The sequence below is a fragment of the Nilaparvata lugens genome, chromosome 1, assembly GCF_014356525.2.
Source record: "Nilaparvata lugens isolate BPH chromosome 1, ASM1435652v1, whole genome shotgun sequence".
Lineage (NCBI taxonomy): Eukaryota > Metazoa > Arthropoda > Insecta > Hemiptera > Delphacidae > Nilaparvata > Nilaparvata lugens.
This window is the reverse complement of record NC_052504.1, coordinates 400,619-426,675: the sequence shown is the minus strand read 5'-3', so window position 1 is coordinate 426,675 and position 26,057 is coordinate 400,619. Positions and strand designations below refer to the sequence as shown.

General features: G+C 36.3%; 2 protein-coding genes across 2 annotated transcripts in view; one reads left to right on the top strand and one right to left on the bottom strand.

Moving 5' to 3' along the window:
- Nucleotides 1–9,245, bottom strand: part of LOC111044677 (nuclear pore complex protein Nup107) — a 48,639-nt gene extending 39,394 nt beyond the window's left edge. The window contains 3 exon segments of the mRNA XM_039426894.1: nt 5,387–5,536; nt 7,939–8,058; nt 9,019–9,245. Coding sequence (XP_039282828.1) covers nt 5,387–5,536; nt 7,939–8,044 — 256 coding nt within the window. The 5' untranslated portion in view covers nt 8,045–8,058; nt 9,019–9,245.
- Nucleotides 9,246–9,479: 234 nt separating this feature from the next.
- The window catches only part of LOC111060592 (FAS-associated factor 2-like), a 29,537-nt gene continuing 12,959 nt past the window's right edge, over nt 9,480–26,057 (top strand). Inside the window, exons 1-7 of the mRNA XM_039426888.1 lie at nt 9,480–9,708; nt 11,830–12,032; nt 12,584–12,875; nt 16,365–16,479; nt 18,494–18,546; nt 18,615–18,679; nt 24,474–24,647. Of these exons, the coding sequence (XP_039282822.1) occupies nt 9,649–9,708; nt 11,830–12,032; nt 12,584–12,875; nt 16,365–16,479; nt 18,494–18,546; nt 18,615–18,679; nt 24,474–24,647 (962 nt within the window). The 5' untranslated portion in view covers nt 9,480–9,648. The remainder of the gene's footprint in view (nt 9,709–11,829; nt 12,033–12,583; nt 12,876–16,364; nt 16,480–18,493; nt 18,547–18,614; nt 18,680–24,473; nt 24,648–26,057) is intronic.

Below are 26,057 nucleotides of genomic sequence, written 5' to 3'. Positions count from 1 at the left end.
TTGATTCCAATGTAACTGATCTGTTTTATTTATTATTGTGTTTGTAGTACCTGTGTAATTTATTGTATGCTTCTTCAATGTGAATTGTGACATGGCTACTAACTGACTGGCATGTAATTTCTATGTTCAACTGGCCCAATAAAAGCTTGAAACGTGAGTCTATGTTCAACTGGTCCAATAAAAGCTTGAAACGTGAGTCTATGTTCAACTGGTCCAATAAAAGCTTGAAACGTGAGTCTATGTTCAACTGGTCCAATAAAAGCTTGAAACTGAGTCTATGTTCAACTGGTCCAATAAAAGCTTGAAACGTGAGTCTATGTTCAACTGGTCCAATAAAAGCTTGAAACGTGAGTCTATGTTCAACTGGCCCAATAAAAGCTTGAAACGTGAGTCTATTTCAACTGGTCCAATAAAAGCTTGAAACGTGAGTCTATGTTCAACTGGTCCAATAAAAGCTTGAAACGTGAGTCTATGTTCAACTGGTCCAATAAAAGCTTGAAACGTGAGTCTATGTTCAACTGGCCCAATAAAAGCTTGAAACGTGAGTCTATGTTCAACTGGTCCAATAAAAGCTTGAAACGTGAGTCTATGTTCAACTGGTCCAATAAAAGCTTGAAACGTGAGTCTATGTTCAACTGGTCCAATAAAAGCTTGAAACGTGAGTCTATGTTCAACTGGTCCAATAAAAGCTTGAAACGTGAGTCTATGTTCAACTGGTCCAATAAAAGCTTGAAACGTGAGTCTATGTTCAACTGGTCCAATAAAAGCTTGAAACGTGAGTCTATGTTCAACTGGTCCAATAAAAGCTTGAAACGTGAGTCTATGTTCAACTGGTCCAATAAAAGCTTGAAACGTGAGTCTATGTTCAACTGGTCCAATAAAAGCTTGAAACGTGAGTCTATGTTCAACTGGTCCAGTAAAAAGCTGAAACTTGAGACATTTTAATGTACAAGGTTGGTTTCAAATTTATCCAGCAGTGTTATGGAAGGGAGAGTCACAGTTTGTCGAGATATCAGTTCATCAAGGTCCTACTTTGACCATTTTTCGAGATACTGGAACAAAAGGGAATTTAAGGCACTCATTTCGTCAAGTTCCACGGCATCAAGTTTTCGTTGCAGCCTGATACACAGTCAGCTACATCGTTGCACACTATAGTGAGGTCCACGTTATAATGGCAGTGCAGGAAGATAGGAGAACAACGTTGCCGATTCTCTGCCTTGCCACTGCCTTCTATAGAGGATAACTGATACCAGTATATTATCTGAAGAATGTCTTCTATAGAGGATAGCTGATACCGCTGTATATATGATGATATATCAACTGTTCATTCTTGTTTAAAATAATCAATTATATTTTATTCGTCAATAAACTATTTTTTACAATGATTAAATTAGTTATTTGTGCAACTAGTGCGCAAAGTGACAGTTTGCTGCACCGAAAGAAACGTTTACGCCCGAGCCGTAGGCGAGGGCGGAATGGTTTCTTGAGTGCAGCAAACGAACTTTGCGAACGTATTTCACATTAAATTTTTCCTACAGTTACCATTGAATATGAAAAGTGGGTAATTATGGGTAAAATTCCCTGAAATCCATCAAATGTTTTTCTGTGTAATTTTATTATTAATAAAAACCTTAATTTATTTAAAATTGAATAATAATAATTGAATAATAATGATTAGTAATTCAATTGAAAATTTATGTGACTGCTTGAAGGGAGTTTATCTTATGTAAGCATTGAAATGACTATAATCAAGGCACATAATGGCAAGGCAACGCTGTTCTCCACTGCCATTATAACGTGGGCCTCACTATGAGTGTTACCAACTTAATTTTTATTTTGCTGCACTGGTGCTCCATTAACCTACTAACTATTTTGCGTTGTCATGCTGCAAATCTGGAGTACGCGAAGTACTCACTTTGCGCACTAGTGCGGAAAAGTGATTCTTTGCGGCCTGCAATCAGTGCACAATTGGTCACTTTTCAAGGTATTTGTAGGAAAAATACATTTTCATAATTGAGATTGAATATTATTTTGTCCATTAATTACATTTCTACATAGTTTAAAAACGATCTGGCAACGTTGTGGAACTAGAAAAGGATAGCGCTATCTGGTTTGTCGTAAGGTAGACAAGGATAGCAACACCATTGTTAATCATACACTAAATTAAATGAAAAAGACTAAGAAATTGTCAAAAAACACAGATTTACTGATACTAGGAAGACCGGTTTCGGTTATTACACCATTGTCAATCTCTGATAAACTCTGAACAGTATCAATCTCTGTCATATATTATTGTCAATCTCTGAATAGTATCAATAAATCTGTGGTTTTTTGACAATTTCTTAGTCTTTTTCATTTAATATGAATAATTGCCGCAATATCAACTTCTCAACTACACAAAAAGTTAATCGAATACTGCCATTATAACGTAGAATTCACTACAGCCTTCAGTTTGCTTTGACTTTGAGAGCACCGTACTGGTAATAGGTAATAATAATAATAATATCGAGTGACTGGCTGGCTCAGGTCTGGTGTCAGAGTTTTCAGGTCGCAACTGATCAATTTCAGGGTCTCTGACATGACCTAACGACTGCTTTTTAGGCAGCCGGGACCGACGGCTTAACGTGTCCATCCGAAACACGGGAGTGGCCCGAGATAAATTGAAGATTGACTGGTAATAGGTGAACACTGTGTACATTGAAAAGAAAATTAAAGGCCCCGGTTGCACAAACGTCTGTAAAGTTTTAACTGTGATTCAAATCAAATCAAATCTCTATTTGTCCCAAAAACATAATTACGTGCTAAATAAAACATAATTAAGTGCTAATGAAAGACGTCTTCCGTCTCTCTGATTGGTTCTCGAGGCATTCAACCATAATGTAATCATCGTTAAAATTTGACAGACTTTTGTGCAACCGGACCCAAACCTGATAAGTTAATTATTTAAAATCACTACCATCATCGATTCTCAGATTGAAATTGAAATTATCTTTATTCTTCTTAGAAAGTACAAACAATACACCATATAAATATACAAAACTTAAAAATCACTACCATCATCGATTCTCAGATTGAAATTGAAATTATCTTTATTCTTCTTCTTAGAAAGTACAAACAATACAGAGTATACATATACAAAACTTGAAGAAGGTTCCTCACATGGACAAAGCCTGTGTGCGAGGGACGAGATTTATTGTCTGGTGTGAAAATTGATATGAACATAGCCTATTTAGATCATTTAAGACAAAATTGAGAAAAAAGTTTCAGGCAATAGCCTGTTTTTTATTTGTTGAACATTTATTTATTATATTTGTATTAAGTTTTGTATATTTATATGGTGTATTGTTTGTACTTTCTAAGAAGAATAAAGATAATTTTAATTTCAATCTGAGAATCGATGATGGTAGTGATTTTAAATTGTCAACTTATCAGGTTTGGGCCCGGTCGTCCAAAAAAAAAAAAAAAAAAAAAAAAAATTAAGCAAAAATACAAGATGAAAACAGGCTATTGCTTGTGAACATGTTCTGTGTGCATGGAATGTGATAAATTGTCCGATTCACAATTTACCAGGTAAAAAGTTCCGCGTCCCAAGGGAAGAATTTTGACAGATTCTGTACCAGAAACCAGTTCCAGTTCCAAGTTCCTGCCCCACAGTCGAAGCCTGGTAAATTATTGTTACAGTTCCAACTATCTGAGCTCTCATTGGTCGATTAAATTGTAGTCTGCTTGCTTCTCTACGCATGCGCTGATAGTTTGTTTACTATAGCATAGCCATAGAATACATAACCAACAAAATGATGTTTGATAACCATTCGTTGAATGAGTTTTTCTCTATAGAAAATTTGAGAGTAATGGAATGAAATAAATGCACACTTTTCTAGACAGTAAGTTTGTAAAACAGCCTTTCTTCATCCACGCAGCTAGTAAACGACACATTTTGGTGTAAATCAACTTCATAAGTGCGCGCCAAAAGCTTGAACCAACGATTTTGAAATGGTGTTCCATGGGAACATTTTGCACTAGTCACGTGACGGAACAATTTACGATTGGAACTAGAACAATTTACTGTACACAGAACGCACACAATAGTATTGTTTGCTTCATTCAATAAATAAAAAATAATCAAATATTCGAAAAATTAAAAAGAATGAAAGCCATGGATAAGGTGAGAGACAGAGTGGAGGCTGATCTGCAGGAGAGGGGTTGGTGACACGGGGAGGAGATGGACAGGATTTTGTGGAGGAGACGGCTGAAGGAGGGATATTCCGACCCCATATGAATGGGGGGACATACACAACTAGCGCCCAGCGGTCAAATTGGAGTGATACATGGCTCCGATACACACGTACACTGTTTACGTCGTGACGTCATCACTCCTAGTCACATTATTTGTCTGTCCGTCTCTCTCTCACTCTTTCTCTCTCTCTCTCTGGAAGTGATAACGGTATATAAACTTTCCGACAACCATCTGCTTCAGACGACCATTCCTTCCTAATCGACTCCAAAAGTGTTCCATTGATTTATCTCAACTTGTGACTAATTTTGAAATCATGAATACATCGAATTTCCAGCTCTGACAGTATGTTGAAAAGGTTGACGACCGGGAATCCCCCGGTTTGTCAAAATCACACCACCCCATCAATTTTTCGATAATTAGCACATATTGACTCTTTCAGGCTGTCACCATGAGTGAGAAAATGAACAGTGTTGATATGTTTGCTACGCTGAGTGACGGAGGTTCAAAGTTATTAGTATTTGAAGGTTTTAAGTATTCAAATATATATCGTTCTATCACCCACATTGTCTTGTCATAAAAAAATTCAGAAATGAAAAGTCAACACATAAAAATGAATGATTAGACGATGTGTTTTTGTGTTTGCTAGAACCAATTTGACAGAGATTATTCATTCAAGATGACTGTATCTTAATGATGATTGTTCGTACAATCATGATTCTAGCCCAATCTTTCAATATCAATTAGAATGGAATTATAGGATAGAAATATGTATCTCATTAACTTGGCTAATAAATATGTTGTCATAATACAGTCGGGTTTTGCTTGAAGCTTCCTTAGGATACTGTAGTGAATTTGAATTTCGCTCCTTCAGTCGGGGAACGTAATGTCGGCTGCTGGTGAGAGCAAAATGGCATCACTCGTGATGACGTCACGGACGTTCACTTTGTTACGTTCAATCTGTGAGTGGCCAAACACATTCTGACCGCTGGGCGCAAGTTGCACATTCCCGATTGGGGAAGAAGAAGAAGAGAAGAAGAAGTAGAAGAAGAAGTAGAAGAAGAAGAAGAAGAAGAAGAAGAAGAAGAAGAAGAAGAAGAAGAAGAAGAAGAAGAAGAATGAATGAATGAATGAATTAAAGCAATCACGTACCTTGGACATTTTTGAAGGTAGTAGTTTTGTCTGGTATGCCATCTAGAATTCTCGACAATTCGCCAGGGTTCAGTGTGATTGAAGAGTCGAACACTGTCGATTTTCTTGGATGTGCACTTCTCGTTTTCGGCTGAAAACTACCTGAGAGTCCTATGAAGCGAGCAAACAAACACATTTCAGATTCAATCAATCCCAACATACAACATACTAGTAGTTCTGCGAACAGTAGAATATCTTATAAACTATTCAAATTCGATTTTCAGAGTAGGATAGAACTTCTAACCTAAACTTCCGACGTCAATGACAACAAGCATTGTTGACGTTGACATTCAGATTGGCCAAATTTCAAGTGTGCTAAAACAGCTGATAAAAAAACTTCATTATTTGTGTTTATTATTCATAAGAATCAAAACATTTATAATAATATCATCTTATTGTCATTTGGAAGAATAAAAAGTATAAACTCAACCTCTTACATAATTGAACATAATCTTTTAGGTTATTTAGACAAATCAAATAAAAAAAAAACTTGGAAATTTCCTAATATTCAGATTACCTCAGATTTGCTAGAGCTATGAACTTCCTGTTTTGCTTTCGAAAGTGCCTAATAAACAATTATTCTCATATTTATATTGTTTATTTTTCTGTGTGGCGAAAAATAACGTTCTCACCATGGGCAAAAATGTTTTTCCGGCTCTCAATCTTTTCTAGTCCTCGGCCTACGGCCTCGGACTTGAAAACCGATTTCGAGCCGGAAAAGTCTCATTTTCGGCCCTAGGTGCGAAATATACTATTTCGCCCCACTTGGATGTAATGAGCTGGTTTTCGTGCGTCATATGGAGGCCGAAAGTGATTGTTTTCTGACCAGGCCGGTAAAATTTTTACGTCTCTAGGGCTGTAAAATAACCTTGAAGTCAGCTGATTCTGATTTGATGTGAACTCGGCCTACGGCCTCGGACTTGAAAACCGATTTCGAGCCGGAAAAGTCTCATTTTCGGCCCTAGGTACGAAATAGGCTATACTATTACAAAACTTGTACAAAATTGAATTTTGAGGAGAAAGATGTAGCTAAATATAATAAAAAGATGTAAAATATAATAGACAAACGCAACCTTTAAAAAATAATTCTCAATTACAAACAAAACGCATTAAAAATAGACAAAATCTGTTACTCTCTCTACAAATGTAATATTAAGGATTATTTTTTTTTAAAAGGTTGCGTTTGTCTATTATAGACTTATCTTCCTCTTCGAAATTCTAACCTTATCTTGGACTTTGTCACCTATAATTTGGAAGAAAAATAGCACAAGGACTACCTTATTATTTCATCTTCTATAATGTTATTGCATTGTAAATAAATAAATAATAAATAAATAAAACTTTCTACAAGTTTTGTAAAGAAATATTTTGTGTTTATTGTACATTTAACATAGGTAGTAAATCTGCTTCAAACTTTAAAGGAACTTGTTTTTTGGAGCCAAGTTTCGCGTATTTCGTCACATTACTGTAGCTACTGGTCTGGAAACGGTTTTATTCAATTTTTAGTTCATTTTACATAAAGTACGCTAAATAGTACATCTTAATTAACAGCCAACAAATACCCGTAGGGCTTTGTTTCAGCAGGGAAACTGAAATTCAAACGAAATCTTTTACTCTGTATAACTTGGTTAACTAAGCATTTTCGGACCTATATTAATTGGAACTTTTTTTCTTCTTTTGATGTGAGGAATTGACTTATGGACATCTTTTTCCAGAACACCCTGTATATTCAATGAAAATACAAGATTTAGAAAAGGAAAACAGGCTATTGCTTCTTAATATATTGTATTGTTTGCTATATTGTATTTAATGAATATAAAAGAATCAAAATTTGAAAAATGGAGAAGAATAAAAGCAATTACGTACCTTGGACATTTTTGAAGGTAGTTGTTTTGTCTGGTATGCCATCTAGAATTCTCGACAATTCTCCAGGGTTGAGTGTGATTGATGAGTCGAACACTGTCGATTTTCTTGGATGTGAACTTCTCGTTTTCGGCTGAAAACTGCCTGAGAGCCCTAAAAAATGACCAAACAAACACATTTCAAATTCAATCAAACCCAACATACAATATTATTTTATAGGAAGGTTAAAATTATAGATTATATTTTATTCACCAAGAGAATATATTTTCCAATGATTGAATAAATTTTCTTGATTGAGATAAAATATTATCCTAGTTGATTATATTCCTACATTGTTAGAATCGATCTGGCAACGTTACGGAGCTATAGAAAAGGTTAGTGCTATCTGCTTCGTTGGATGATAGACATGAATAGAAACACAGATGTTAATCAAATAACTGCCATTAACGTGGACCTCATTGGAGAGGAGGATGTTGAAGAGCATACATTTCAACATAGGCTTACACGACATACTCATGGAGAAATCACCCGCCGTGAAAAAGAAAAATGACAACACCTCAGCCATCAGACTGTGAGGAAGACAGACACAAGTACCTAACAAGATGGACTGCTAACTTGGATTTGTAGGCTGGTTTGTGGACAATACTCACTTGGGCTATTATTGGTTGATCTTGGAGCCCGAAAAGCATGTGATATTGGAGTCCTTGTGGTTTCATCCAGTAGTCGCAATGACCGTTCCAGCAGTTCATCATTCATCGTGACAAATTTACCTGAAAAACACAAAATAAATCACTTTAAAGCTATATTGATTGCATTGTTTTGTATATTTTTATTGAGTGTTTGAAAGGAAAATTGAATTTCTAAAAAAGGTTTGTAGTTGAAGGATTGTAATCTTGTAAACATTCAATATTCAAGTCTTTAATTTTCAACAACTGAAACGTCTCAACCTAATAATTGAAATTTTATTGGATGAAAAATTTACCTGAAACACACAAAAATTACTCTAAACTATATTTTGATTGCATTATTTTGTGAATTTTTCTTGAGTGTTTGAAAGGGAAATTTCTAGAAAAGGCTTGCAATTGAAGTCTTGTAAACATTCAATATCCTAGTCTTTAATTTTCAACCTAATAATTGAAATTTTATTAGAAGATAGTTTATCACTACTAAGATTGATAGAGTGTTAAATGAATTTTCTTAGATGTGAGTATATTGTAATTTAAAGTGAAAGCAATCCTCCATTCCATCAGTGAGATTTAATGTTGGACAACACGCTGGTGAATTTGTATTTTGACTTTCTGTAGTTGTGACTTGCTATTAAGTTTTAGCTTTTTCATTTTTTGACGTGTCCTTGTCATCTTGTGATTACATTATGGTGACCTAAAATACTAAATCCTAAAAACAATTAGAAAGCAGGAAATCCAAATGAAGGTCAGATACAAGGATAACTTATGAGTATTGGAGAATTGAAAATAACAGTGTCTGTATGACCATAAGATTGTGTTTATGAATAAAATACAAGTTGTAACCGGCTTTGATTATTCTATAACCTAGGCTACACTGATACCGTAGTTGCTCATTATGGTAAATTAGTTTTGAACATTCTAAAACCAAAGGAAAAAGGAACTTAATACTAAAAATGGCATGGTACAAAATTAATGCTATGAAAGTCTTGTAATTATAGTAATTTATACCAGTAATTAATGAAAATAAATAATGTAATTTATAACCTCAAAATAATTGGCGGGTGGTTGAAAACTTTGTTGGAGACTATGCTTCTCGCATAGCGACTTTTTGAGAAATAGCACTGTTAATATTAAGATGAGATCACTTTGAACTGTTATTTTTTGAAAGGGTTTAGATAATTATTTTAAATTTAAATTTACAATGCGGTTGAAATTTTCAAGTTTTCAACAAGTCAGTTACAGAAGACAGAACACAGAACAGAAACACAAAGCACCCAGACCAGAAAAGACCATAGAGTGCTTCTCACTACTTGAGCACAGGAAAGAGAAGAGAGCTGTTTGTATCACCATAAAAAACAAGAATTTATGAGAAAATTGAAACTAATTGAATAACCAATTTTTTTCAAAGAGCTTCAATTTTTTCTTTTTATATCTGTTGTGTACCGTCATGGTTTGCTGTCAAGAAGTGCTACCAAAAAATGAGGTCAAAATCAAGTTGCTCTTGAGTTTGAGTGAAATCGGACAGAAATGACAGAGCATTCATTTTGCATTAAAGCAGTAATACTTCCAAATCTATAATATTAAATTCTTTGTAAATTAGTTTGTTTAAAAAACAATGCAAGAATTTGTTTTGTGACAAAAAGTGTAAAGAATTGAACATTGATTGACTGCAAGATGGACAACCTAGCAATGAGTCTCACTTCGGAACAGACTGATAAGATTCTCCAGTTTCAGGTTAAGATTCGTTCAGCAATAAATCATTTTTAAATAGCCTAGTTATTTATTTTGGAATTCATTGTATTTCTTTTATAATATTCCAATTTCAATACAATATTTGATTCATATTTATTTTCAGAATTGTTGATAGAACACCACGGTACTCTCAATAATGGAATTCCTGTTTCAAAATAGATTTTTCTACTATCTTTGTTGATCTTCTGTTTTCTTTGTATTAAGTATATAAGTATTCTTGTATCCAACATCAAAATTTCTACAGATATCTTTCAGTTTAACTTAACCTTGCAAATGCTGTTTTTAGCTTTTATCTACAATTCGCAATTGTCTAAATTAGAACTTTGTCAAAGACTTTCCACTGTCGCCTTTACAAAGATAAATTTTGGGTAGTTTCATATTAATAGTAATCCATTTTTTCAAATTACAAACGGATTCACTTAGATTTTACTTTATAAAAGCCATACACATTCTTATACTTATTCTATGATATTACCATATTGCAGTGATTGTTTTGCTAACTTAGCTACCCGAAGTTGCCTCATCATAGATTTATATCGAGAGTATTTATTTGTAATTTTAAGAATAAATAAATATATGAAAAGATTTTTAAATATTCATAGAGTTTTTCTCACATATTCGTCTTATTCTTATTCTACCCAGGTTATGATGTTATCCTTTTCCAATGAGGTTGGCATTTCCATCTCTTATAGGCTATGAAAATGAACTTGAAACAAACGTGTCTCATTAAATCTATATCATTGGTTCTTATAAATTCAGTGGCTTATAGGTATATTTTTTGTAACGTTAGGCAGAATTGGTTGGTATAACTTTTTTCCTGTTTTTTCTTGTATCATATCAAATATGCCATAGTTTCTCCTGTTTTATGTATCATGTTAAATATGTCAGAGTCGGTAACCATGTTTTTTCTCCATTAAAATTTGGTTGGCCATCCTGTCTTGTAGTCTTTTCAACCTGTCTTCCTCATCTTCCTTTTTCTCTTCCTTCTACTCCTCTTCGTCCTCCTCCTCTTCACCATTCTCCCACTTCTCCTCTACCTACTCCTTCTCATACTTTACTTCCTCCCTTAAATCTCTACCTTCTTTGAATATATCTTTCACCATTCAAATGGCCACGGCACTCCTGTCTTGGTATCTTCTCTACCCATCTTTCTGCTTCTCCTCTTCATCTTCCTCTTCTGTCTCCTTCTCCTCTTCTTATTCTTCATCTTCCTCTTCGTTCCCCTGCACTTCCTCCTTTTTCTTCACCACTTACTCCTCCTCTTTCTCTACCTCCGCTTTCTCCTCTTCTCCTTTTTGTTCTTTTTCGCGAACGGGCTTCAACGCAACGTCATCTCACTATATCAATTGGGTGACTCGTTGGAGTAAGTGATAATGCGCCGGTCTAATAATCAAGAGAACCCGAGTTCGAATCTCGACCGAGGCAAAACGTTTTTGATCACATAGATACGGCTACCCCGTCTTTCGGAGAAGACGATAAGCCATCGTTCCCGATAAAACCTAAAAAGTAGTCGTCATCTCTCATCATCATTTTTTTTTCACTTTTTGTGTAGTTGAGTAGTTCATATTGTGGTAATTATTCATATTGAATGAAAAAGACTAAGAAATTGTCAAAAACCACTGATTTATTGATAATTAGAAAGACCGGTTTCGGTTATTACACCATTGTCAATCTCTGATAGAGTTTATCAGAGATCGACAATGGTCCGGTCTTTCTAATTATCAATAAATCAGTGGTTTTTGACAATTTCTTAGTCTTTTTCATTCAATATCTCATCATCATCCCTCTCACTCATTACCCACGCACAAGCCTAAGAGCTTATGTGGGCTTCACCCTCAGTATTGCTATTAAAAACAAATTCAATTCAAATTTATTTATTCCACACTCATAAATAATTATACATAAATCAAACAAAGCTCAACATGACAATACAATCCAACCAAAGTGTAATAATAATAAACGGTAAGTGAAAAGGATTGATTTTATCATTCGGAATCAAACAACTTGTAGAAGCGATATGTTGCAGCGTCATATCACTCTAACTTGTTGTGAGTCATGTTGCAGCATTATCTCACTCCAACACTGGTACGTGACATGTTTCAGGACCTGACGGGGATCGACAACATGACGGTGTGTCGTGACGTGCTGCAGCGGCACTCGTGGGACCTCGAGGTGGCCGTGCAAGACCAGCTGAACATTCGTGAGGGTCGGCCAACTGTGTTCGCCTCCACCGAGAGTCAACCGCCCACTGTCTTCACTGACACGGTCGCGCAACATGTGTTCATATCGCCGCCTTCCGCTTATCGGTGAGTGTGCTTGTAAGATTCACTTGGGGACGCGACAGTCGAGGACTACGACAGTCGAGGACTACGACAGTCGAGGACTGATTTTCAGTCCTCGACGGTCGCAGTCCGCAACTGTCGGGGCTGTGCAAAAATTGAAGATTCCTCAACTGTTGTCTGGCGCAGGCGACATTCCAGGGCTCTTTATCAGGGGCCCTGGACTGTCGCAGTCCTCAACTGTCGCTTCTGTGCTTTTGGAAGAGTCCTCAACTGTCGTCTGGCGCAGTCAACATTTTAGGACTCATCAGGAGTCCTCGACTGTCGCTATAATCAACTGTCGGGTCTGTGCAAAAATTAAAGAGTCCTCAACTGTCGCCTGGCGCAGGCGACATTTTAGAACTCATCAGGAGTCCTGGACTTTTGCTGTCATCAACTGTCGGGGCTGAACAAAAATTAAAGAGTCCTCAACTGGCACAGGCGACATTCCATGACTCTATCAGGGGTCCTGGGCTGTCGCAGTCCTCAAGTGTCGCTTCTGTGCTTTTGAAAGAGTCCTCAACATACGCCTGGCGCAGACGACTGTCGCAGTTCTCAACTGTCGAGGCTGTGCAAAAATTAAAGAGTCCTCAACTGGCGCCTGGTGCAGGCGACATTCCAAGACACTTTACCAGGAGACCTGGACTGTCGCAGTCCTCAACTGTCGGGGCTGAACAAAAACTAAAGAGTCCTCATCTGTCGTCATTTGCAGGTGACATTCCAGGACTCTATCAGGAGTTCTGGACTGTTGCAGTCCAACTGTTGCTTCTGCCTTTTAGAAGAGTCTTCAACTGTCAGTGTTCTCGTTTGACATCGACCCGATTCACTTCAGTAATTCAGTGATCTCCATCATGACTATCACCACTACCTGGATGGATTGCGTCAAAATGTAAAAACTTCAAAATATACTAAGATCATGTCTTATCCCAATGACGTTGTCTTCCTCCATCACATTATCTATACTATAATAAAGGAACGAACTGGTTTATATACGTACGGGATGGGAAATTATGTTTGATGCTTCATCACGTCTGAACTACTGGACTGATTAACTTGAAATTTTGCATATAGATTCTCAATTTACCGAGGATGTTAATTGTAATTGTATTTGGTACATTATTGTGTACCGTGTGTCAGAATTTGACATTATGAAGTACAAATTTGATTTCAAATATGAAATTTTAATTTCCAAGCAATTCAAGTATAAATTCAATTTTACAAATTTTTATTGTTAAAATTGAATCAAGACCTACATTGAGGGACTTTGAAACACCCGAGTATGAGAGCGAACATCTGAAAACTGTTGCACTAAGGGTAACCGTCCACTGGAACCGTATTCAACCGATCCGTTCGGCCGTTGGATCGGACGAATCTGCCGGCAGTTAATTCGGCCGAATATGCTCGTCCATTGGAACCGTTTACGTCAGTCTAGTCCAGTAGTAGGCTGGTTGCCAATTATTGAATTAACTACTATCATAGTCACCAACATTTTTCATAAACAATGATTATATTGAGATTTTGAAAATAATTGAATAAACAAATATCCACTAAATTTTTAAAATTTATGAATTCAGGGCTACTTTCTTGTATTTATAAAATAAAATTATAGTACCCTTTAAAATTAATAAACTAATAAAACAAGAATACAAATTGTAACATTTATTGGAAATTTATTTTTATTACCTGACGATGGTGTGATCACCGAAACTAGTAGTTACGTTACAATTTGTATTCTTGTTTTATTATTTTATCAATTTTAAAGGGTACTATAATTCTATTCTATAAATCCAATAAATTACTTTTTCATTACAATAATCTTACTTCCGATCCTATTTGTTCAGCAATATTTGTCTACAGATTCCTTTGAACATCACGACGACGATGATATCTTTTGTGTCGCATATCCCACAATGGATCATTCTCTTGAACCAAACTTATCAGCTTTTCATTGTCCATAGTTAAAACTTTATGAAAATCGGTTATCGGTTTACGGTTACCCTTAGTGCAACAGTTTTCAGATGTTTGTATTTTAGAATATTATCACGGCAAATGTACCACAATTTAAAGAATATTTTCGAACTCGTGGCTGGAGCTCAAGGCTTCTTTTTCCAGCCACACCAATGTATATTAGTGATAAGTGTTATTTTGTAATTTCTAGTGAATTGGTAAATAATAAATAATATGAAACAGAACAAGTTCAAAAACCAAAAACAGACAAGACTGTGAAACAATTTTGAGCTTAGGATGATGTTGTCTCAGCTCGAATTCGGCCGGATAGAGCCGGAAAATCCCATTCAATTCGGATCGAAGACTTGATCGGCCGGAGACGGCCGTGCACGGACGTATGAATCTGTTGCGACGGACGAGTATCTATAGCTTTCTTTGTTGGGGGATCGTGTTGCTCTTGAATCAAACTTATCAACTTTCCATTGTCTATAGTTAAAACTTCATGAACAAGAGACAAGTTGAAAAAAACAAAAACAGACAAGATTGTGAAACATTTTGAGGTTAGGATGATGTTGTCTCAGCTCGACTTCGACCGGATAGAGCCGGGACATCCCTTTCAATTCGGATTGATAACTTGACCGTACATGACGTATTAACCTGTTGCAATGGACGAGCATCTATAGCTTTCTTGTTGGGGGATCGTTTGGATGAGTTCGGCCGTTTTCGACCGATGCTATTCGGAGGAAATCGGTTCCAGTGGCGGCCCACATGAAGAGCGTTTTCTCGAATGTAGTGAGAAAGTCTCTTCGTTAGTCGTGTTGCTCTGTTGTATGTCGGTCTCATGTCCCACATGCGATTGTGGTTCGTCTGCAACCGCCCTAAGGCCTTGCCCTCATGATGCATGCGATAAATAATTAACAGTTACACCAAACAATTTCCAGTATTTATTCAGATCGAATAAAATTTTTTTGTGACAGCCAAGCAGAAAGTCTCACGAAGTAGAGCTTATAGTACCATGTCTGTAGTCTGCTATGGAAAACCTACCTGTAGAGAAAGTTGAAGTGCAATTTGAATTATTACCTAGAATTTCATTAGATTGTTATAAAGTTGTAATTTAAAAATTCATATGAATATATTATGTTTTCCTATTGTTTGGTGTAACTGTTAACCCTTCAAGTGATGGGTGCATACAGTGCACAGACGATTTCATTATTACTGTGTAGACACACTTCTGCGTCATCAGACCTCCTCCCCCACAATTACCCTCCTCCCATACCTTCTTGAAGGCCACTCAATAGATTGAGCAAGTCCAGTTGACAGCGAGCTCTTGCTAGAAGTGTTTGTTTCCGTCGAAACACGTTTTGTGCATACAACACAGTAGAGGTCTGTAGCTATAGTGCGGAGAGTAGATATATTTCTACACCAAATGCTGACAGCATTAAACAGTGACCATCTGGCAAAAGGTCTTCTCAGTGCGATCAATATATCTAATAAATTACAAAATACCTTCTAGGCATCATTTAAGTATATATCAATATTCAAATATTCAACCAAAAAATAGAGATGGGAATATACTGTTGTGCACTGTATGCACAGCCCATCACTTGACGGGTTAAAACTATACAACTGTATGCTTCTTTACAAAATGTATTTGATGTTGATGATGGAATGATGGAATTGATGTAGCCAAACTTCTGGTAGGGCCTTATACAATTCATAGTGAATTCCGTCATTTCCTGGAGCTTTCCTTTTTTTCGACCTCTCAATTGCTTTAGTTCAAGAAATGATTTTCTTTGACTTAGGAATATAAATAAAAAATTTTTACCTCCATTACTTCTAGCCATATGGACCACCTCATTGTTACTTTTACGTCATTCGATCAAAACAGATTCCATCTTTACCTATTTATTTACTTCTCTTTAATAGCCTATAGGATTAGATTATCATTATAACTATTATTACTACATTTATTATGATCATTATATTACATTATTTCACTGAAATCGGGACTATTCACTAGATATGAGTTTTCTACAACGAAAATCAATTATTGTTCAATATATTATAATATATTATACCCGAAAATTTAATAATAATGTTTTGTTTGGTAATTATATTATGTCTTACAAATATCTGCATAACTTTATATCGGCTAGGTACAAGTTCTTAACTTATGCTAGTCGAGCCTCGAATGATAAGAAAGCTTGATGTTTTGCTTTTTCTATTATAATTTGATTGACATTGTGTTTATTACAGAAATATTATTTCAAAGTCAAATTGTATTTAGAGGACAATTCATAATTGTAAGTATTTTATGGCAAATAAATTGATTGATTTTTTTGATTTTGATGTTGATGTATGTCTGTATTTCAGATGGGAGGTGGTACCTTCGGCTACGTGGTATCTCTAGTCTTCCGGCTCTGCTTGACACAATCAACTCTCTGCGCGGCTTACCTTAAACATATTCGGAGAAGGCGACCTCAGCGACGTAAGTCTACCTAATTGGATATCTCAGGGCTGAGACACACGAGGCGTTTTTTCAGACGAGTCGGCATGACAGAACAGGAAGCTCTCCTATTGGTTGATGGGTTGGCGTATTGAGAAACAACCAATCGGAGAGCTTCCTGTCCTATCATCGCCTTGCCGACTTTTGAAGAATGCTCGTGTGTTTCGACCCTAAGTTTTATTCTACGTCTATAGTGAGATGTGAGATTCACGTTATAGAGTCAGTAGGATTATAGGAGTGAGCAATGCTGCCATTTCTACGTTTCCACTGCCTTTTATAGTTCGTAGCAGCTGTGATACAAGAAAACACCATTTTTATTTCATGAATCACAAACTATAGTGAGGTCCACGTTATAATGGCAGTGGAGAACCTCTGTCTTCTCAATGCCTTCTATAGACGGTAGCTGATAAGGTTAATGATGTAATATTGATGTTCATCTCATTTTTTTTTAAATAATCACATTATATTTTATTAGGCAAGACATATATTTTCAATAATTTCAAAATGAATATTCATAATAAGATGAAATATTTTGTTGATTAATATTAATTCACATTGGTAAAAGATGATCTGACAACAGAGCAAAGCGAAAAAGTGATGGCGCTATCAGCTTTGTTGAATGATAGACAAGGATAGCAATCCATGCTAATCAAACTCTGCCATTATAATGTGGACCTCGCTATAGAAATGTTTAGAGCTGTTGCTTTGTCTAATGACATTCAAGTATATCAAACCAATGACAGTCAGGTGCTGACTGTTTTTTAGTCAGGTGCTGACTTATATTTGGTCAGGTGCTTACTTTTTTTGTGCTGACTTTATATTTTTGTCTAAGACATTCAAGGATATCAAACCAATGACAGTCAGGTGCTGACTTTATATTTAGTCAGGTGCTGACTTATATGTAGTCAGGTGCGACTTATATTTTTCAGTTGCTGACTTTTCTCATATAGTCATAAGTAAGAACGTTCTAAGCTTGTACAATAAATAGATATTTATCAAGTTTGTAACTGCTGTATTGTGTGATGTTTCATAGGGGACCGCATGGTAAGAGATTAGCATAAGGAGATATCCCATGTTAAGGGCGTTTATGTTCCAAATTTCAAGCCGATGTTTGTTAACAAGCCGACTACTGTCATTTACTGTTCTGACACAGGCACAGTCCTGACATACCACTAGCGTCACATAGCTTCACAAAAAATGACTACTTGGATATCGGCTTGAGTTAACATTCAAATTTACGACATAAACGCCCTATGTCATGGGATATCTTCTTACGCTATCTTTACTCTATGGTATTACCATAAATGATACAGAATCACCACACATGATACAGTATCAACACAATGTGATACAGTATCATCTCAATTTGATAACAGTGAAATTTGAAACATGAAAGCCCCATATACATGGGATATCTTCTTATACTATCTTTCTTCTTTGGTGACCGACTCTCTTGGCAATGTGATAGGTGATGTGGAAAGCGAAAAGGGACCAGTTGTCGGAGGAGTAAAATGTTCAGGGCAGACAATAATAGAGACTAGGGTCAAAAATATCGATTATCATGCAGTAACATTCCTATTAGGAGGAATTCAATACAATTGGATGGTTGTTTCAGAGGTGACCGGCCTTCTTTGCGGTATGAATTCAATACATTGGATTGGTTTTCAGAGGTGACCGACCTTCTTTGCGATATGAATTCAATACAATTCAATTGGTTGTTTCAGAGGTGACCGACCTTCTTGCGATATGAATTCAATACAATTCATTGGTTGTTCAGAGGTGACCGACCTTCTTTGCGATATGAATTCAATACAATTCAATTGGTTGTTTCAGAGGTGACCGACCTTCTTTGCGATATGAATTCAAACAATCAATTGTTGTTTCAGAGGTGAAGACCTTCTTAGCGATATGAATTCAATACAATTCAATCGTTTGTTTCAGAGTTGACCGACCTTCTGAGAGTTATGGAATTGAATACAATGAATGGTTGTTTCAGAGGTGAACGAACCGGTGGGTGATGTGATGTCGTCATCAAGTACTTTGAGAGCGGTGGGCCGTGAGGGACATCCCACATTCTACCAGGGCAGCTACAGCCAGGCGCTGAGTGACGCAAACAGGAGTTGCGCTTCCTCCTCGTATATCTGCACAAAGACAATGATGAAGAGTGCAACAATTTCTGTCGGTAAGTGCTCACTATTTATTTATTTACTATCTCATTCTACCAGGCATTTCAGTCTACTAAGCGATGAGTAAGGCTTTTACTCCCTGAGGGGAAACGTTTGGTGCCCGCGGCGAAGCCAATGGCAAAAATCTAAACTAGAGATCAATTCAAATTCAAATTCATTTATCACGTAAGTCACAATACATTCCGTCTATACACGAATCTACAATAAATTACAGTACAACAGCTAATTAGCATCAAATTTCACATATTATGAAAACTTATAATTACAATGAAGATTGAATGGAACATTAGAATATTGATAATATAGTATTGTAATTAACTACATAAATCAGCGGTGTTTCTACAATGAATAAATGATAACTTCAATGAATAATAATATACACCCCACTATAAATTATATGTGTTGGTGGATAAGTAATTAGTTGTTATTGCGTATTATAATTACTATTTACAACTTCATTCACTGATATAGGATTAAAGTTTTTTATAATAAAATTAGTAAACATTTATAATACAAACAAAATTATGGAATTAGTAGATAAATATTAATATTTACTAAGGATAATAATAATAAGAAAGGTTATTTAGAAAAATGAGAAACAGTAATCAAATCAAAATGAGAAATCAAATCAAATAGTTCTGATATTTAATCATGCATTCATACAATATAATAGTGTCACAATAAATAATAATTCACAATAATCAGTTCAGGAAGTCTTGTATACAATATGGCTGATTGAAATTAAATATTTTTTCAATTTCTTAAAATCTGCACCATCCTCTTCTCCCCGATATTGATTGGCAACCGATTGAAAACACTATCTCCATGTTGGAGGGGCGTTTTCAAAGAATTGCCCTATGTTGTTGAAGTGCATACGTTCTTCTTGAGCGGGTATGATATTGATGATGACAATATCCGCATTTTTAAATTTAGAGTCAGAATACATTCCATTATATAGAGTCCATAAACGGTTAAGATGTTGATGCTTATAAATTTCTCTCGTACAGACTCTCTGAAACTAACCTTAATATTATTCTAACTGCTTTCTTCTGTAATATAAATAATTTTTCCTACAGTACCTTAAAAAGTGACGATTCCTGCACTGATTACAGAACGCAAAGATTCACTTTTCGCTCTAGTGCGGGAAAAATTTTTTCTGCACTCCAGATTTGCACACATGGCAACACAAAATAGTTGGTGGGTTATATGGAGGATTAGTGAAACGAAAACAAAAATTAAGTTGGTAACAAGACTGTGGTTAGATTAGATGAGAATCATTTCAATGGCTACCCTACATTTATGATAAAATCCCAATCTAGAAATCCAAAACAAGAATAATGTTCATCTAAATCATAATTAAATAATCATCATTTACGAATGCTCATCATTTTAATCATATAAATAGTTCTTTTCTATTGATAATAATTCACAATAATCAGTTCAGGAAGTCTTGTATACAATATGGGCTGATTGAAATTAATATTTTTTCAATTCTTTCTCAAAATCTGCACCATCCTTCTCTCTGATATTGATTGCAACCAATTGAAACACTTATCTCCCATGTTGGAGGGGCGTTTTTCAAAGAATTGCCTCCTATGTTGCTTTTTTTTAGACTACGTCCTAAAGACTCCAGTCATGGAGTATAGACAAGTCATGTTATTACATAATAATTCTAACACTAAGTAGTTCAACCTAGTTTAGGTTTGAAAGGAATTCTTGTACACTATAAAAAGCTCTATCAACTAAATATTTTTTCATTTGTTTTTGAAAATCTTCAAATCATCATTACTTTTCAAGATTTGAGGTAGCTTGTTATAAAATTTCCTACCAATTTATCTGGTTTTTTTTCAATAACCTACTATTGTGACCATTATATGATAATCTGCTCTGTTTCGCGTATTATACTCATGAACATCTGAATTCTGGATCACACCACTCGTTTTCACATGCATAACAACTTCATATACATACAAAGATGGCACAGTTAATAGACCAGCTTTTTAAATAAAGGCCTACAGGAGTCTAACCTATTCACTTTCTCTATACATCTGAGTGCCTTCTTTTGAATCTTAAACACTGTCCATATTTGTTGAGATGAATTACCCCATACTAAAATAGCATACCTAATATGAGATAGTATAAGTCCATGGTAAGCAGTTAACAGTAGTTTTTTATCATTCAGCCTAGCAAGCTGCCGCAGGACAAATACCCCAGATGATATCTTATTACATATCCTTTCAATGTAGGATGCCATGTTAATTTCCTGTCCAATAAAATTTCCAAGAATGCTACTTTCTCTTCTTGGTCTAATTCATTTTCCTCTACAAACACATTTCCTCTACATATGCTGAAGTGGATACGTTCTTCTTGAGCGGGTATGATATTGATGATTGACATATCCTTCATTTTTAAATTTAGAGTCAGAATACATTCCATTATAATATAGAGTCCATAAACGGTCAAGATGTTGAGGCTTATAAATTTCTCTCGTACAGACTCTCTGAAACCTAACCTTGAGATTATTCTAACTGCTTTCTTCTGTAATATAAATAATTTTTTTCAAGTTTCCAAGAGATGTTCCTCCATAGAGACCTATTCCAAAAGACAGGTGAGAATGAATGTTGGCGAAGTAGATGGTTGTCAGTGTTGTCTGGCTGCAATAGTTGGACAACACCCTGAGTGAATAGAGGCCAGAGTTCATCTTCTTCAATACACCATCCACGTGGAAATTCCAAGACAATCGTTGGTCTATTGTCAATCCCAGGAGCTTTGACTTTGAGGTTTCCTGAATCAATTGACCATCAACGGCGAAGTCAGTCTCCTCACTCTCGCGAATTCCAGCTGAGAACTTTATGGCCTCACATTTACTTGTATTCAGTCTTAGACAATGGTCCTTGAAGAATTTGACAATCTGAAGCAGAGCTATATTAGTGCGCTCCTCAAGCTCTTCCTCAATTCCTATCTGATCAATTTACTTAGTTACTAGGTACAAAGCAAGCAATGTGTTAAGAACACCCTTTGCGGGTTGCACAAAAGCCGGTTAAATTTTAATCGTGATCAATTCCACGAGAACCAATCACAGAAGCCGTCTTATCAAAAAGGCCTTCTCTGATTGGTTCTCGTGAAATTAATCACGGTTAAAATTTAACCGGCTTTTGTGCAACCGGGCCTGAGTCGAGCATGTTGGTCGAGAAGCGACTTGAGTTGCATAGTACCATGTATTTTTAATGGAAGTGAGGTTATGTTTTATGAAAGTGATGTTTTATCATTGAAACAAGAATTAGATAATACAATATATTCATAATAATTATTATAAAATTTGTTATAATATGCGTAGTAGTGACGAATCAGTTCTCATATTTTTAATAATGTGAGGTTAGAAATGGAGTAGCATGGAACCGAAGTAGTGACAATTAGCAAGAAAGTCATAAGGTTTAGAGACTGCAGTAAGATATCCTCGACTGGAGTCGTACGATTTGAGTCGAGGTAGGCTCAACTCACACTACCGTACGACTCCAGTCGAGGATACTCCAGTCTCTTGACCTTACGACTTTCTTGCTCATTGTCACTACTTCAGTTCCATGCTACTCCATTTCTAACCTCACTTCACTTCAAATTCTAATATACTTAGGCTCAACTCATACTACCTCGACTCAAATCGTACGACTCCAGTCGAGGATACTCCAGTCTCTTAACCTTACGACTTTTTGCTCATTGTCACTACTTCAATTCCATGTACTTCATTTTCTAACCTCACTTTATTGAAAATTTAAGATATAATTCGTCACTACTTAGCATGTAACAAATTTTATAAGAACTATTATAAATATATTGTTTTATCTAATTCTTATTATTGTCTTATCTTAAATGATAAAACATCACTCTCATAAAAGATAACCTCACTTTCATTAAAAATGCATGGTACTACGCAACTCAAGTCGAGGCGCGACCAACATGCCAAGTCGACGCTCGACTCAGTCTCACAGTCGAGGTCGCGGAAACTAGAATCGACTGGTCTGAGTGTCGTCACTCGGACCAGGTGTTGTGTCAGTCAAGAAGAGACTAGAGTCGCTGTCTCTTCTCGGCTCACACTTACGCGACTCAGGTCGAGAAGAGACTCGACTCTAGTCGAGTGTTTTTCAAATAGTGAAGTCGCGGAGACTAGGACGATTGGTCTGAGTGTCACCATTTGGAAACACGTGCTCTTGACTAGAGTCGAGTCTCTTCTCTACCTGAGTGGCATAAGTGTGAGTTGAGCCTAGGGGTTACCGTCCACTGGAACCGTATTCAACCGATCCGTCCGGCCGTTGGATCGGACGAATCTGCCGGCCGTTGACTCGGCCGAATATGGTCGACTATTGGAACCGTTAACGTCAGTCTAGTTCAGTAGTCGGCTGAACTATTGAATGTTGAACCAACTACTATCATAGCCACCAGAATTTTTCATAAACAATGATTATATAGAGATTTTTAAAATTGAATCAACAAATATCCACTAAATTATTTATTCATTACAATAATCTTACCTTCAGATCCTACTTGTTCAGTAATCTTTGTCAACAGATTCCTTTTGAACAACATAACGATGATATCTTTTGCCTAACATATTCCACAATGAAACATGCTCTTGAACCAAACTTATCAACTTTTCATTGTCCATAGTTAAAACTTTATGAAACAGAACATGTTCAAAAAACAAAAACAGACAAGACTGTGAAACAATTTTGAGTTTAGGATGATGTTGTCTCAGCTCGATTTTAGCCGGATAGAACCGGAGAAAATCCCATTCAGTTCGGATTGAAAACTTGATCGGCCGGAGACGGCCGTGCCCGGACGTATGAACCTGTTGCAATGGACGAGCATCTATAGCTTTCTTTGTTGGGGGATCGTTTGGACGAGTTCGGTAGTTTTCGGCCGATGCTAGCTCGGACGTAATCGGTTCCAGTGGACGGCCCACCTAAGTCTTCACCTGTCCTGATTTAATTTGAATGTTTGATTTGATTAATTTCATTCAATTATTTGATTAAATTGGTTTTTCCTCCACCTACTGTCTAAAGTACTTACTTTACTCCCTTAAACATAATACTAAAGTGTCACTTTTTCGCTCTCGGTAGTAAAAAACAAAAAAACTCCCTAGGGAGTAAAAGTGATTCCATTTAAATAACATGGGAAGCATCTCTATTTCAAAAGCTCACATTGTAATAGGTTAGAAGGTCTAAGCTCAGATGAGAAAGCGTAATAGAGGTGTCTGTCATTGAGTCAACTGAATTCAATATCACAACAAGAAATTTGATCAACTCATTAAATATATGTTTGTATGATATTATATTCTTAATATTAGTAGACGATGAAAATTTATACAATTTTTTTAATATTTTATTCTATTCAAAATACCAGCCAACAAATAATATTTTTGATCTGCAATTTAAATCTGAAACGCGTGATCTGGAGTCAGCCATTTTTGGTAGCCGCTCAGCTGATATAATTGTTACAACTTTTGCCGAATCGGCAGTGCCCATCAGCCGACCGGTTTTTAGGTTTTAGATTTTAGGTTATGTTGTTAGGAAACATTGTCACCAATTTGTAAGTTATTAAAATGATTTTATTTGCAGTTTCTATAAAAACATGTAGATGGAGGAAAAATGTTGTGTACATCACGAGCGAAATTACTTTTTCTCCCTCAGGAAAATTGTTGCCCTCGGCTTCGCCTCGGGCTTCAAACTTTTTCCCACAGGGAGAAAAAGTCGTACTTTTCACTCTAGATATACAAATAACTATTGTGTTGTTTAGGAACACCCTGTCTTCACCCGGCCTAGCCGAGTACATCAACCGTAGCATGCTGTTCTGGGCGTGCTCTGTGTCGTCGGGCGAGGGGCAACGTGTGGCTCAGGCCTTCCAGGAGAACACCTATCCCTTTCTCGGCGTCATCTGTCTCCGGGAACATCGCATGACTATTGTCGGCAGGTACGCATCTCACTTACATCTTTATCAATCCTATAGTCAGGTCCATGCTACTAGTAGTTCTGTGAACAGTAGACCTCGCGCATTTATAAACCACAGCATCCTTTAATACTGTCCATCAGAGTAAATAATTATGTCCTGTCCTGTCGTGTCGGCGAGATATCGGTATGAAAACGGCTAATGGCTGTTGGTGTATCAAAAATGCTAACATCAAAAGCTAATCTCCTTCAAGACCTACTGGCAACAGGTCAGCCCGAGTTCAAAGCAGAGAAAAGTCGAGGGACAATTCTATGTTATTCTAGTTATTAATTATTGCATGTAATCAATAGCTCATTTAATAGTGCATAAAATTGCATCCAATGAGGCATGCGATTAATAGTCTACATAGCAGCAGATTTTTTACCAAGTTACATTGAGATACTGTATTAATTGAATGCGTCATTGCATGCAATTAATAATCCACTCAACAGCTGATTTATGATGAATAATAATTATTCTATTATCAATTGTGTATGGTAATATTGGCGTTTGAAGGAGACTCCTTTTCTTTTTGTATTATCCTTAAAATGCAAAATTAAAAAAAAAATCAGATTATATATATATATAAAATCAGTCATCGACGCGAAATTCAAGAAGGAACATACCTGTCAAATTTCATGAAAATCTATTGCTGCGTTTTGCCGTAAATGTGGAACATAAATATAAATATAAAGAGAATTGCAAGACTGTCGACTTGAATCTTAGACCTCACTTCGCTCGGTCAATAATGTAAACATTACAGCATCAAAATCAATTCCATAACTGGGTCTTTTCGTGATGGATATTCAGAACTATACTTTAATGTGAACATTATTAAGAGTGGTGCAGAGGAAACGCTTGTTTTTCGAACCGCTAGTAATCTGCAACGGGAACAGCCCTTGAACAAATGTTGGCATTTGGCTCATACTATGCCATTTCAGTCGCTATGGAGCGTTGGAACGTGCAACATCGTGTGTTCGCTGTCGAGCAGTTTTTTTTAGAAACAATGAATCTGTAGTCACAGTGCAACGCTTTCCCGTCAATATTCTAGAGTTGGGCGTCGAGGTGCAATGTCCGATCGAAATACAGCACTGCGATGGGTTGCAGCGTTTAGAAGTACTGGTTCTGTGATGAAAAAGAAACCACCTGGTCTTCCCCGTTCAGTTCGTATTCTAGAAAATGTAGACCGAGTCAGTGTCGTCTAGTCCTGAGACCATGTTGTCAAGTCGATCGTCTAGCACTAGTAACAACTGCTGCTCTGACTTGGTCTACATTTTCAGGAGTACGAACTGGCAACGTTGCGGAGGTAGAAAAGGATAGCTCCATCTAATTTGCGGAATGATAGACAAGATTGAACCAATAATACTACAAACGTACATATAATTTAAGAAACGT